At 37.4% G+C, this 15,791-nt stretch overlaps 1 protein-coding gene across 1 annotated transcript in view; it reads right to left on the bottom strand.

Annotated features, from left to right (window-relative positions):
* Positions 1–5,472: 5,472 nt before the first annotated feature.
* Positions 5,473–15,791, bottom strand: part of LOC126967408 (influenza virus NS1A-binding protein homolog) — a 42,418-nt gene continuing 32,099 nt past the window's right edge. Inside the window, exons 6-7 of the mRNA XM_050811856.1 lie at positions 14,417–15,073; positions 5,473–9,635 (exon numbers count right to left, since the gene is read on the bottom strand). Coding sequence (XP_050667813.1) covers positions 9,549–9,635; positions 14,417–15,073 — 744 coding nt within the window. The 3' untranslated portion in view covers positions 5,473–9,548. The remainder of the gene's footprint in view (positions 9,636–14,416; positions 15,074–15,791) is intronic.

Genomic DNA, 15,791 nt, shown 5'->3' with positions numbered 1-15,791 from the left:
ATCGAAAGCGTTGACGAGACTTGTATTCGTTGTAGTTTTTTTGTTATATGAAGCGTATTGCTTTCGCGGATTTTGTGCTACCTCTGGTGATGTCAATTCTTTTCTTTTGCGGTTCTTCTGGTTTCTGTGTTTACCTTCCTTGATTATTAGTTTGTCATAACTTATTACCGCGAAGTTTCCTTTCTTTCTTTCTTCCATCATTTTTTCCTGTAGTTGTTTTCTTAATGCTAGTACTTCCTTGGGGAAATCTTCTGTGATGTAAGCATCTTTCAATTTTCTTTGATTTTTTAGTAGATCATTTCTCAACCAATAATTTGTAAAGGATATTAATATTGGTCTGGGCTTACCTTTTTCTCCTTTTCCAATTCGAAAAATGTTGTCAATATCCCTGTTGGTAACATTTATTAGCATTTCATTTTTAAATTTTTCGACTGTCCATTCTAATAATTGTTTCTGTGATTGTTCCATTTCTTTTATGCCGAAAATTATTAAGTTTTTCTTCCTTTCTTACGCTCGTACATTTCCAATTTGTTGTTTAGATTACTGTTATCTCTTTTTAATTCTTCAATTTCGAGTACTAGAGGTTTTAATTTTTCGTCTATTTGTGATAAAATTTCTTTAGTTTGGTTGTTCATTTCTGTCTTTATTTTGTCAAAAAACAATTGTAATTGCGATTCCATGTTGATTCTTAAAGTTGTATTCGCCCGTGGACTATAGTGGAGCGTAGCGGTTCGTTTAAGCGAGACGTAGTATTGCGTAGGTCGCTACGTAGCGGCAGATACTTGTTTCGTACAAGAAACTCATTGCCACTCTTTTATATCAAGATTTACAGATCATTTCAATTACAATATAATATGTAAAATGATGCAACAAACACTCAAACGTCAAATAGTCAATGTCTTACACGAGTAAGTCAAAAGTTATTGAGTACAGTAGCTGCATCATCCACATACACAATAATATTATTATATTTACCAGTGGGAGGCTCCTTTGCACAGGATGCCGGCTAGATTATGGGTACCACAACGGCGCCTATTTCTGCCGTGAAGCAGTAATGTGTAAGCATTACTGTGTTTCGGTCTGAAGGGCGCCGTAGCTAGTGAAATTACTGGGCAAATGAGACTTAACATCTTGTCTCAAGGTGACGAGCGCAGTTGTAGTGCCGCTCAGAATTTTTGGAGTTTTCAAGAATCCTGAGCGGCACTGCATTGTAATGGGCAGGGCGTATCAATTACCATCAGCTGAACGTCCTGCTCGTCTTGTCCCTTATTTTCATAAAAATAAAAAAACTTGAAAAACCCCAAAAATTCTGAGCGGCACTACAACTGCGCTCGTCACCTTGAGACAACATTTTAAGTCTCATTTGCCCAGTAATTTCACTAGCTAGCGCGCCCTAGATCGACACACAGTAATACTTATACATTACTGCTTCACGGTAGAAATAGGCGCCGTTGTGGTACCCATAATCTAGCCGGCATCCTGTGCAAAGGAGCTTCCCACTGGTAAAGGAGCGCACTTCATGTTAAGTGATCTCCGCAGTAAACATTCTCTTGCAGCACTAGAGAAATCACAAGCTTTGCGAGCCTTTTAAAAAACGCGTTTTTTTGTAGGTTGGTAGGTATTGTTTTGTAATCACTACACACAAGCTAATTCCATAGTTTGGTTGGACGCTCGATTTTTGACTTGGAACTCATTTTGATACCAGGCATTAAGGGGTCTGTTGTCGAAGAGCGGTGATACGACAAAAAGGGTATTTTAGTGGGTTCCACAGGTCTACCAATTCGAGGAACGTAACATGACACCGCCGTGCATAATATGCCCCAACGACGAAATCCACACGACCACATTCTATTTGTCGCCTTATTTTGTTATAAATAATTGCTATTTCGTTTCTGTTAAACTCTGTACCAATAAGAAAAAAGACAATGAAATGAGGAAAAGGGTGTGAGGACTTCAGTGATAGTGAAGTGCCCAGAATTTTTGTTTTATTTTTCGAAGTTTTGCCCAATATTTGGTAAGTTGTTATTTTTATAATACATCTAGATTATATTTCTAAGACATTAGATTATTGATTAGACGAAGATTATAACTAATGATTAGAATAACTATCATAGAATTATATATAGATTTTGTTGATAAAAATTCGACTTGAAATAGTGTCGAAGGGTGAATAATAAACAAAGATGTTTACGCCATGTGAATGTATGGTATGATATATGCCGCGCAGTAATGATAATAATAATAAAATTGACACACTTTTTACACAAATTATCTTGCTCCAAGTTAAGCATATACCTATAGCCTGTATTATGGGTTACAAGATATGATATATTTAATATAATATACTTACTTAAACATATATAAATTCATATAAACATACATAAACACATTTAAACATCCATGATTCCGAAACAAACATTCATATTCATTATATAAATGTTTGCACCTACCGGGATTTGAACGCGGCACCTTTAGCTTAGTAGGTAGGTTCGCTAACCACTCGGCTATACAGGTCGTCGATTATATTATATCTACATCCATGCTTTAAATCCTCTATTAACGATTCTGAAACAGTTAGCTTATTGCCAACATTAAAACACCCAATGTTTTAATAGCTATTACATCATCCAAAAGAGTGTTGTAATGTTGTACTGAATTTCATAACAACACTCTTATGTTTTTTATCCGTTTATGCGCAAAGAGTTTCAACATTCTTATTCTTCGATGTGTGGTATCTGTATGAATTTCAAAAAAAGAACATTTTAGTTTATGTGTGTTCCACACTCCCAGAACGTCGCGTGCCGTAAAAAAAGGAGGTTATTCGAATCCCTGCCATTTTTCTTCGATATTTTTATTGTTGTGTTTACAAAAAATGAGCGTATCATTTTAAACGCTGCAAAAGAAAATTTAAATTACTACTAAAATAAATAATTGTTTCATTAATACTTAGTTTATTTGTATATAATCAGTAAGGGATGATATTAGGTTACTACTAAGACTGGTGATTTAATGTTAGCAGTAAGCTAACTGTTCCAGAATTTTTTAGAGGATTCATATTCTGGGTGTAAATAAAGTCTTGTATGCAACTGTTGATAATTAGGTATTAAAACACTCATATGATACTATTATTACACTTGGCTTCGCCTCGTGAGATAAATCCAGATTCGTGTTTTAATACCCTTTATTACACAAAAGTTGCAAAATGCAACAGAATTAGAATCCTCTAAAAGATTCTGAAACTGTTAGCTTATTGCTAACATTAAAACAGCAAGTCCTAGTAGTAACCTAATATCATCAATTACTGATTATATCCAAATAAACTAAGTATTAATGAAAGAATTATTTATTTTAGTAGTAATTTACATTTTGTATAGAGCAATAAGTAACATTCACTTGAATATTCTTTGGCAGCGTTTAAAATAAATCACTCATTTTTTATAAACAAAAGAATAAAAATATCGAAGAAAAATGGGATTTGAATAACTTTTTTTTTTTAAGGCGCGCGACGTTCTCGTTGTGTGGAACGCGCGTTAACGAAAGTGTTAATTTTTTGAAATTCACACAGATACCACGCATTGAGCAATAAGAATGTGGCTGTTTGTTGAAACTCTTTGCGCATGAAGGGATCGAAAAAAACATAGGAGTGTTGTAATGAAATTCAGTACATCATTACAACACTCGTTTGGATGATGTAATGGTTATTAGGACATTGGGTGTTTTAATGTTGGCAATAAGCTAACTGTTTCAGATTCTTTAATAGAGGATTTAAAGCATGGGTGTAGATAAATAACTATTATACGACGTGTGAACTGTGTCCGTGCAGCGCGCAGGGCGTGGCGCGGGGCCGCCGCCGCCGCGGCTGGTGACGTCATGGCCGCCAGCGAGCTGCGAGCGGTGCGCGCGCCCGAGCCCGCGCTGCTGCGGGCGCCGTGCGGGGGCGGCGCGGGGGGAGAGGGGGGGGCGCACTGCCGGCCGCGCCAGCTGGGCGCCAGGCACGCGCTGGCCCGGCTGGTGCTGCAGGCGCGAGCAGCAGCCGGCCGGTGACCTGATGACAAGAACTACCAACAAACTGATTGACACACTTTTAAATCAAGATTTATATATTTTAATCATTTCAATTACAATATAACATGTAAAGGTGATGCAACAACCATACTCAAATGTCACATAGTCAATGCTAAGGCATTGTGTAAGTCAAAAAATTAAATGTAAATTAATACAAAACAAAAGTTATGAGTACAGTAGCTGCATCATCCACACACACCGTAAATAAATAAAGGTATTCTGTGAGCAATTTATAAGCGATTATATATATCAAAAATATATACTTTTAAGAATCTGAAGCCGATTCTCCGGCAACAAGATCATCCCGACACCACAAGCAGCGCCCATGCACGAGCATGACGCATGAGACAACCATCGCCTCCCTCAACCATATTTTATGCTCGTTCCTAAAACTGTTATAATTTTTGAACATTCCCTGTAATAAAATGAAATGTGTATCACACACACACTGTTTATGATCGCCAAATATCACGTCCTATATACCGTGAGTGCCTCACCAGTCGTTCTGTATAAATAACAATTAACTTATTAATTATATTATATTTTTTTACCATTATGCACAACAACTTTGTTTTATTTTCCATCCTTCCTCGATAGGTATAGACGCTTATTTTGTTTGAGAAATTATTAGTCATTTAACTTCGAAAACTATTTTCTTCATTGAGGTAAACTAGTTGTTAAGCAAGAAACATGTATTCGCGCTCTACGATAGTAAAATCAACCAGTTTCTATGGATCAGAGCGAATAATTCAAATTGAGTTTAGCTTGTGGTCATACATTCATCTTTAATACTACTAATATTAAATGTGAGTGTGTGCGTAATGCGTATATTTGTTACTTCTTCGCGCATCAGAATAACACATATTTATAATAATAGTGTGGTTAAGGGAAATTTATACTCTTTTACAACAAAGTCCCAGCCACTGTTCAGGCATTATTTATAAATTTCAACGTTTTATTAAAAAATGGCTCTGTCGTAAATCCTACTACTCCACAACTGAATATCTGAGTGATCGGACGGCCTGGGACTAGATTATGATTATTTTATAGCAATAGCAGGACAATATCGTATATTTCATTAAAAATAATGCTGGGAGAGTTTCTTGCGCCGCTTCTTGTCTCTCAGAGCGCCATTTGATTCCGAAGAGGTACTAGTGTCTAGTATATTAGAAATGACATCAAAAAAATTCTAAAGGAATAAATTTTGAAAAAATAAATGCCTTTTGTCTTTTTTATTATGTTGCATCCTAGCTTGTTGGTCGACAATAGAACACAGCTTTCTTTCAACGGATCGTCCGGACACTTGGGATGAAAGGAGCGAACGGCCGCCCTGCGTGCCAAGTTATATAAATCATTGAGGCAAGAGGACAAATACCGACGTAAAGTAATCAAAATAAAACAACAATCAAAATATTCATTAGTTTACTGAAACAATAGTGGTGTCTAAGATGTCGGACACGTAACAAACAAATCGAGGGCAACATAAAGTCAACACAATTGGTCGTCTTCGCTACACAATGCGACGTTTTGCAACATTGGAATATGCAATACTATTGTAATATAAGACCCACCACCCGACCGCACTGTGCTATGATCACACCACAGCGGCGAGACGCCACGTCCTGCTAACCGAAACCATGTGTGTAATAAATACAAAAAGTGAAAAGCGTTAAAGGAGACCGGCGTCCCCCACCTGCCCGCGCTATACGTGGTTGTACCGATTCATTCGATTGCAAATCGGTACTCTTATTCAGGTACACGAAATAAGTTTCACGCGTTTGCTAATCTCTTAACAGCATGACTGCTATTTACTATCATATTATTACTTTAACTTTAAACTAAACTAAATTGCTGAGCGTCATGTTAGACCAAATTTTTGTGACAACCCTTGAAAATATTGAGAGACTAGTCGAGACAGCGTTATAGATGTTTTGCGGCAGAACAAAGTACTTGACTCACAATAAGTATTTATTACACAAATTTCATTGACATAGACGGCGGTTGAACACTGCTGTCAAGGAAACGAGGGCAGCAGCGTCTTGTGTGGCCTCGTATTTCGTCCACAAAGCTCCGAAACGAAATACATTTATCGGGAAGGTTGTAATAAACCACAAAGGTTTGCTTCTAAGAACTAAAGTTTGAAACATCTTTTATGTTAAAACGCTACATTATTATATACCTACTTAGCAATAAGTAGGGAAACTTACTCAGTAAGAATTCAGTAACAAAATACAATTATGGAACGTATGGAGTCACCTTTCGCGATATCCACATATACATTTAAAGTAATAAATTCAGTCCATAACTTCGCAATCAAAGGTGTAATTAATGGCTTACCAACAAAAAAAACACATTGGATTCGAGAGGCTCAGTTGTAACGGCCTCCAAATACTTTCTGGTCCTTCGAGCCGGCTATAATTTGGTCAGTAGTTTTAGCTGAATATAATGAAATGATTGTGAACATTAACACAACATTCATTATAACGTGTCTATGCGTGTAATATTAATGGTCATATTGTTAACCAATAGTCGTTTTAAAAATTTGTTGATCGCGTTCAATGATCTTAACAACAGTGTCAAATAGGAGTAAGATTAAATATTTATTGAGGCTTATTCTCCTTAAATTTATTATACAACGGAGCATTATATTCTACCGAAAGCAACTATTAGCCTCGACAAGCTAAATACGTTCACGGAACGAGTTTCACTTCAATTATCTACAACCTGTCTAGAAGCGCTTTGAGAGACAGGTCCGTGGCTAAAATGATATCGGCTTCGTGGGCGCGCTACACAATCGTGACAGTTCTTGATCCGCGGCGCGCTTACATCTCTGGTATTGTGAGGCAGCACTCGGGCCAGTCGTCATAGTGAGACGGACACACGAAACAAATCTACCATGACTGAATTTTTATTTTGCTTGTTCTTTATTAAGGGCACGGCTGAAAATCTAGTTTCAAATAAAATTTGATATTCATATTGGACCGAAACCAAAATTTCACTAAATCGGAACGCAAATATTGTTTAAGGCGACTCTCATATAGAGCAGTTTCTGTGTTTAGTTTGTACAACTCTGATAACCGCTGCTCCAGACAATATTTACCAAGTCGCGTGTTCTACATTCAGTGATATAATTAAAGCTAGTTTTACATATAAAAGTATTAACTAATTAATATTGCTGTCATAATATCAAGTAACAATACTTGTGAGCTATCGGTGATCCGTCCCTGTCAGACAAGTCTGGCTTGCATCATACTACGGATTACACTTACAATACTCACTCTTAATAAGTTCATTAAAATATAATTCGTATTGACACAGGATTAGCATTGCATTCTTAAGAAGTATGTATTAAAATAAAAAAGTTGAAAATAACCCAGTAACCCAACACAGAGTGATGTCTGTTACTATAATTAAGAGTCAGTATATGATATTATTGTACAAATATCTTATGTTAAGTCCTTATAGGATATACATTATATAAAATACTGTTGCAAGCGAGTGTCCGACTGAAGGGAGAGATCACCTGCCGCCCATTCTGGACCCCGGAGGAGTCAAAATGGAGAGAAGGTAATATATGGAGTGTAATTTCCAGTATAGTTACTTGATAGTTTCTGTTATACGCCATCGTATGACAGTGCTCGTTCTTTCTTGCCAAATTAAATTACAATTTAAAGCTCCGTAAGATATTGGTGTTCTCCAAAGGCAACAGTTGCACTGGAAAAAAGGCATTTTGTGAAGACGCAGACTCCAAACTTCACATGAAAAATGTACTCACTATTTATAAAATGCTTATATAGCAATATGTATTCATCAAAAACATTGTCTGTGTTATTACATAAAAGTTAAACATGTGTTGAACACTTGTTTTAAAAAAATTCAATTACAAATCTGTGTCCTTCTGTTCTTTAAACTTCAACAATCTTTTGACATTGCTTATATTTAAACACGATTCGAAGCTTGTCTAAGGTGTGTCTAACGGATAAATAGGAAGATTATGTGATGACAGATAGGTGACAGCTGTCAAAAATTGCGTTCCGTTCCTTTAATTGTTCCTGTACACTTCGTTTTGTGTTAAACGAGATTTTGTTAAACACAAGCTAAACACTGTTTTGTAATAGAAAAAGATAAACTCCCTTTTAGACGTTGTTGTTGTCAGGTGACTGTCTAACAAAACAATGTCTTGTAATAACACCGACTGTGTTTTAATTTTACCGTCATTTTAACAACAAACAATACTTTGGAGTCTGGCTTCGTGAGGTAGACGCTATATTCATTTTAAAATTTTAATAATTTATAAATTACACACACTACATAACATTAACATCAAAATGCTAAAACAGTTATTCTTGCCACATTCATAAATAATACTGGATACAAATCTGCGGCCAATACAGTTTGCTAAATACATCATCCTCAAGGCACTATTGTAATATTTATCATTAAGCCATAAAGCCTGAACAATATTGATGGTAGAGGCAAGGAGAATTATCTGTGTATATGAAAAATTCCGTCAAAATGCATTAAATTAGGGTGGCGCCACATCAGCAACGGGTAAATCTTAAATGAAGCGCCAAATATAACGATTCTTCAATACATTATTTTATACAACGTAAAAATTGTTGAAATTTTCAATTATTAACCACGTTAGTCGACAATGATATTAAAATTATCGTTTAAACCATTAGCATCATTTAAAAATTCTGTAACAATACATTTAAAAACCTGTAACCAAATTATATTGTTAGTTGTACCTACCTTATTAATTTTCATATCTATATTGGCTGTATATATTTAATATCCTGTTTATGTAAACAATTTATGAATGCGAACTTTTGTTTCTATTGAATAAATATAAAAAAAAAACTTTAACTCGGCATACTTCAGTTCATCTCCAATTGCTGCATTCATACCAAACTCTGTGCCTACACCAGCGCCAAGGTGGAAAATTTTTAAACTGTTATTTACAGCATACACTTGGACACTTTTTCAACTTTTCTCCCATGTGAGATGATTCTTCTTACTTTTACCATCCATACTGAACATAAAGAAAACTTAATACGATACGAGAGTGAGATCGTGTACCAGCAGACTTTCTGCTGACAATTATAACGAACAGGATCCAATAAAGTGTGGCCACTGTACAGGAATTTGTACGCCACGAATTAAATCATGATACTCAACTAATAATGGGAATGCCGAAAATGCAACGCTTAAATTTGGCAATAACTAAATTGGCTATCATATTTTATATCGGTACATAAAAGAATTTCATTTATTATCTCACTTTGTTTAGAAATAGTATATAAAGGTACCATCAATAAAAGATCACCGAATAATAATAATTATACAGCGTAAACCAATATCAAATAGAGGCCATTTATCAAATATAACACATCTTAATATCGACTGCTCAAATATATACAAAAATAAGTTTATCAAAGAATAAGTCTTGTCAGCGGGCGTCGTGTGGATAGAGGCTGCAACTAACACGTGGTGGTTTGAGGACTGGCGGCCGCTCCGTCTTCTGTCTCCACTTTCTTCTGTTTGGTCTCATCTGCACTCGGATATTCCTGTAAAAACAATATAAATAACCATCATAACAACAGGTCTCAATCAGCACCATATCACGATTATTGGCAGCAAAAAAAGGAAAAAGAGACCATTGAGTAGAGAGAGCTGGTACCAGCCCCAGGAGCGGTTGTAGTAGGAGTACCCGACAACGAATTTTAAATGTACAAAAGGACTCAATCAGCACCATGTCAAGCTTAATAGCGGCAAAAAAAGAAAAAAGAGATCATTGAATAGAGAAAAATGGTACCAGCCCCAGGAGCGGATGTAGTAGGAGTACCAGACAACGAATTTTAAATATATTTGGAATTAGATCAATTGAGTTGAAAATAATTGTATGTTCGACTCTAAATAACTTTTTTAATTAATCTAAATATTTGTACGCCCACGTGAAGTAATAGATGCCGTCATCATTAAATACATTCCACCGCAACCTTCAATCTTCCGGATTCCGGAAATTGAAACGTGTTTATTGTATTTTAACAAATATATTTAATTATTTTGTTAGCTTCGGTGTTAAAGTGACATTGCAGAACCAAGGGCGTTAATACCTATTTATATAAAGAGTTCACAACTAGTTACGTTATAACATCTAATCGTATTTATAATATTAACATGTTAATTAAGAATGGCGCCAATGATTGTTATTATGTAGTCAAGGTATAGTAACCACAACTATATCAATACATTTTTAATGAAAATGAGGGTCGAGACGAACAGGACGTTCAGCTGATGGTAATTGGCACGCCCTGCCCATTACAATGCAGTGCTGCTCAGGGTTCTTGAAATACCCAAAAATGCTGACCGGCACTACATCTGCGCACATCACTTTGAGATATAAGATGTCAAGTCCCAATTGCTCAATACTTTCACTAGCAACGCCCTTCGGACCGAAACACGTAATACTATTTTATACTGCTTCAAGGCAGAAATAGGCGCCGTTGTGGTACTCATAATCTAGCCGGCATCTTGTGCAAAGGAGCCTCCCACTGGTAAGTGTATATTTCACACGTTTGTAGTATTATAATAATAGTGGGAGGTACGTCCGCGTCGACCCGACATCACTTTTACGACGTTCACTACTGATGCTGCTCCCAAGACAGGTATTAGCTAACCGACTAAAGCAGTCGACAAAACGAACTCCAATAATTATTATTTGTTTGGAAAAAACACAATTGACAAATAAAAAATATAGTAGACAACTTATTGAACAAACTAATCCAGAAATTATAAACACATTCTACCTTGATCTAAACATTGCTGATCCCAGAGCATGGCCATAAAAACCTCATATTAATGGAAGACTGTAATGGTCAAATCGGAGATAGGCGCCCAGGAGAAGAAAGGGTACTAGGACCATTACAGTACACTTACAGTAACAAAACAAGAAGTAGAAATGAAGAACATATAACTAACTATGCACTACAAAACAACTTCAGCACCAAAAATCGCGATGATTAACATAAGAAATAATATATATTAGTGAAATATAATTTTAATCATTTAGTATAAGTTGTAGCAGTTAAGAATGTACCTTATTTATTTTGCTTGCAATAAAGGCCTCATTCAACAGAAATGGCTACTTCTCTAACTTTTCCGTGATCAACAAATTGATATTTAACACTTGTCGACTACAGTAAAGCATTTGACTCCTTACTACACAATAATTTAAGGGAAGCATTAGCAGGACAAGGGACTGAGTGTAAATACATTCGATTAATAAAGAACGTATACAGTCAAAGTACAGCCCGAATACAACTAGAAAAGACGGGTCATCCATTCAAAGTCGGAAAAGCATTAGAAAGAAAAATATTTTCAGCTGTTCTGGAATGAAATTTCAGGTGAATCAATTGGGAAAAATTCGGGATCAATATAGATGGCGTATCATTAACGCATTTGAGATTCACTGATGAAATAGTGTTATTCGCTAAAACATCTGAAGATAACAAAACTAAGATAGAAGACATTGCAACATAAGGTGAGAAAGTAGGATTAAAACTCAATCCATATAAAACTAGAGTGATGAGAAATGGAAACAAAGTCATGATACAATTAGGAAACACTGAAATCAACTATACTGATGACTACATACATACCTGGGACAGCTCATAACTCAAAAAGAACCTTTGCGCGAGGAAGTAAAGAGACGAATTACGAACAGCTGAAGAAGATATTTAGAGAGAGATATAGTTTGAGAGAGGTTATGCAAGACGGAAAACTTCAAGACCAAATTGTTAAGCACATGCATTCTACCCGTTCTCATGTATTGCTGCCAATCATGGACTTTAACTCATGAAATGATTAGTAAACTCTCAACTTGCCAATATGCTATGTAGAGAAGTATGCTGAACGTGAAAAGATCAGATAGACTAAAAAACCGCGTCATCAGTAGTAAAACAAAAGTCATCGATGTCAAATTAAAAATTAGAAGACTCAAATGGAATGGGCTGGGCACATGATAAGAGTTCATGGACACAAATGGAGTAAGAAAGTTACAAGATAGTTTCCTAGTGGAGGGAAAAGGAAAGAGATACACCCCAGAAAAGTGGCGGGAGTAACGTGGAACAAAGTGGCTCAAGACAGACACGAATGGAAACGGTTGGAGGAGGCCTACGCCGAATGCCAAACAGATCCACAAAAAAAAATTAACTACTAGCATTACTTACTTAGAACTTATTTTGTTTTTAACGTTTTATTTATTTATTCATGTATAGGAAACAAACAGTATTATGATACTTAAATATTAACAAATCTTAAAACTTACACTTTCACCAGTGAAGTTTCCAACAATTTATACGACACTTTTAGTTAAAAGGTAAGCAACGGTAAGATAAAAACCACAAAACAAAAGTAATACAAATTAACAACGAATTACAAGCTATATAAGTTACACAATACATATGAAATATGTAAATATGACTGTATGCTCTATTATTACAGCTACATGCCCGAATTATAAACCTGTTCTTTCCTTCTACTGTTCTCGCATAGGCAACATCTAATACATCTTTATATCGGGATGTAGACCTTCTGTAGTGTAATCCTATTTTACTTAATAGATATGGAGAATCATATCTATATTATGTAATAATTTATATAAAAATATTATGTCTCTATGGGTTCGACTGTCTTTCAAAGATCTTAAAACGTTGGAGTGAAAATTAAACGTGGGATCTAAATGTTGTCGGAATTCTAAATGCTTAATGAATTTATTTTGAATATGTTCCAAGTAGTTTATATGAATATTATAGCAGGGGGTCCAAACAACTGACGCATACACAAGTGGTGACCTGACAAAAGCGTTGTATAAAATTAAATATGTATGCAATTTTTTAAACTCACTTCCCTGCCTTAAAATAAAACCAAGCATTTTATATGATTTATTAATGATACGATCATAGTGGGTTCTAAATGTGAGTTCACTATCCAGGATTACCCCCAAATCTCTAACCTCTTGAACTCTTTTTAATTTTGTGTCATATATCTGATAATTATGTAAAATACTGTAGTATTGGATTAGATTTTCTTGAAAAACTTATGAAAAATGTTGTTTTCAATATTTATAGTGAGATCAATTTCCACGGTTGTTCAAGTCAGTCTGGAGGAGGATGATATCATCTGAATTCTTAATTTTTGTAAATATTTTATTATCGTCAGCGTATAGAAGAGAGCTTGTATTGCGAAATATATTGTCTATATCGTTGATGAAAATATTGAATAATATAGGGCCAAGATGAGATCCTTGGGGAACGCCAGAAGTAATGGGGACAAAGTTGGAAGTATAGCCTTTAATCGTAACTGATTGGGTTCTATGTGTAAGGTAACATTCTAGCCATCTTAGAAGGTTGCCATGGATAGCGATTCCAGCTAATTTCTTAATATAAAATGAGATATTTTATCAAAAGCTTTTGAGTAATCAGTATAAATGGCATCAACCTGATGTACTTCGTCCATAGCCCTAATTACTATATCCATTAATTCACAAAGATTGGTCTTAGTGGATCTTTTGTTAAGAAAACCGTGTTGGTTTATTGATAAAATATTTCTTACAGCTGGGTAATAGTATCATAGAGTATTTTCTCAAACAATTTAGGAATAGTAGAAAGTTTTGATATAGGTCTATAGTTTTTATATCGTGTCTATCACCGCTTTTAAGAATTGGAGTAACGTAACACATTTTCCAGTAATCTGGCATAAGGCCTTGTTTTAAAGATAAATTGAAAAGTATGGATAAGGGTGGCGTCAAATTCATATAGCAGTTACGCAAAAATATAGGATGAATACCATCTGGACCGGTTCCTTTAGATACGTTTATATTTTATAAATATTTTTACTAAAGGGGTGGTACACTTTACAGAGCAAATGTCAACTAAATGAGAACTTTCAGTATCTGAGTTTAGGTACAGAGTGTTATTATGTGATTTAAAGTGAGAGTGAGAGTTTGAGTGTTTTATGTTTGTTTAAGAGCATTGTTAGTAATCTATGTTAGTTAAGATCTGAATTAAGGCTATATTATTATTGGTACATTATTTATGTCTCAATAAAGAATCACAAATGAGGGCACGATTTATTAGGTTAGTGAGCTCTCGTGTGGCAGTCAAATATCGAACTTTTTTGTGTTCCCAGCTTTTTTCAAATGGGTTAAAATTGTGATGCGGTCAACACCCAGTTCAGCAGGAACATTTGTCTCGAAAGCGCGCTACTGGGTAGATTGTGTGTATTATTCAGATCAAATTTTACAAGTGCTTAAAAATTTAGTTTGGGATGGGTATCAGGGACGTACCGCGGGAAGTACGGCGGGCAGCACGTCGTGCACGAGCTGCGTCCAGGCGCCGCCCGGGTCGGTGAGGCGCTCCACGCACGCCAGGAACTCCTTGCCGGAGTAGCCGCCCGCCGCGTACAGCACGCCGCCCAGCTCGGCCAGCGCGGGCGCGGCGCGCGGCCGGCGCAGCGGCGGCCCGCTCCGCCACGCGGCCGCGCCCCCCGCGCCCCCCAGCAGGTCCACCTGGCGCAGCGAGGCCGAGCCGGCCGAGCCGCCCGCGGCCACGAGCGCGCCGCGCCACACGGCCGCGCCCACCGAGCGGCGCGCGGTCGGCAGCGGCGGGCCGGCGGCCCAGGCGGCGCCCGCGTCGTCCAGCGGCAGGCGCTCGGTGGAGGCCAGGCAGCGCCACTCGTCGCAGCCGCCCAGCACCCAGGCGGCGCGGCCCCACACGGCGGCGGCGCCCTGCGAGCGGCCCTGCGCCAGCGGCGGCGCCTCGCTCCACTCGCCGCGCTCGGCGCAGTAGCGGTGCACGCGGCGCAGGGAGCGCCCGCCCGCGGCGCCGCCCACCACCAGCAGCGTGCCGCTGGTCTCGTCGGCCGCGGCCGCCGCGTACTGCCGCGCCACCGGCAGCGGCGCTGCACTGGCCCACTTGCCGCCGCCCTCGCCGCTCTCCCCGCCCTGCCACCCGACCGCACATCATGCGTTACTCCAATACAACGTAGTATCTCTAAACTGATATATCCAGTTTTTTTGTTGTTTTTGTCAAAAATGGAAGGTCGATAGGAGAAAAAGAAGAAAGAAATTCAGAAGACCCAAGAGACGGTGGGTCGATGGCAAAGGCAATAGCGGGAAAGGAATGGATGAAAACAGGACAGAATAGAGAACGATGCAAAAATATACAGGCTTTTACCCGAAAGGGGTCCGAATTAAACCAATAAGAAGTATTAACTGTATTAAGTTAGTTTACTTTAGAATTAACTGTTTTAATTTAAGTTTAAAATCTTATTTATACAAAAAAATGTAAAAAGTGATTCGGAATAAATGAAGCTTTATTTTTATTATTTATATCCAGTTTAACCACAAAGCCATCAAAGGAAAAGCCGTTAGTGTCGATAGCAGCCGCCCATCTTTGTGTTATTCACATATCGGAAGACCTGTAGTTAGCCAGATCCGAACTGTTAGGTTCTATGGGGATTGATTGTACAAGAGCCGACTACCATGAGTCCCGGACTGCGTACTATGACAGCGCAGAATGTTCAGTGGGTAACCTATGTATTTACCCATTTTATCTGTAAATTTCTGCCTCTGACTTTTGCATGGCTTCTTGTGATTCAATTCGCGGAAAAATAACAGTCGGTTGGGGCCATATCTGACGAGAACGAAAGACATCGGAGAG

The sequence above is a fragment of the Leptidea sinapis genome, chromosome 13 (assembly GCF_905404315.1).
Source record: "Leptidea sinapis chromosome 13, ilLepSina1.1, whole genome shotgun sequence".
Taxonomy (NCBI): domain Eukaryota; kingdom Metazoa; phylum Arthropoda; class Insecta; order Lepidoptera; family Pieridae; genus Leptidea; species Leptidea sinapis.
Note: the sequence above shows the minus strand (reverse complement) of the source record. Positions and strands in the feature narration are given on the sequence as shown.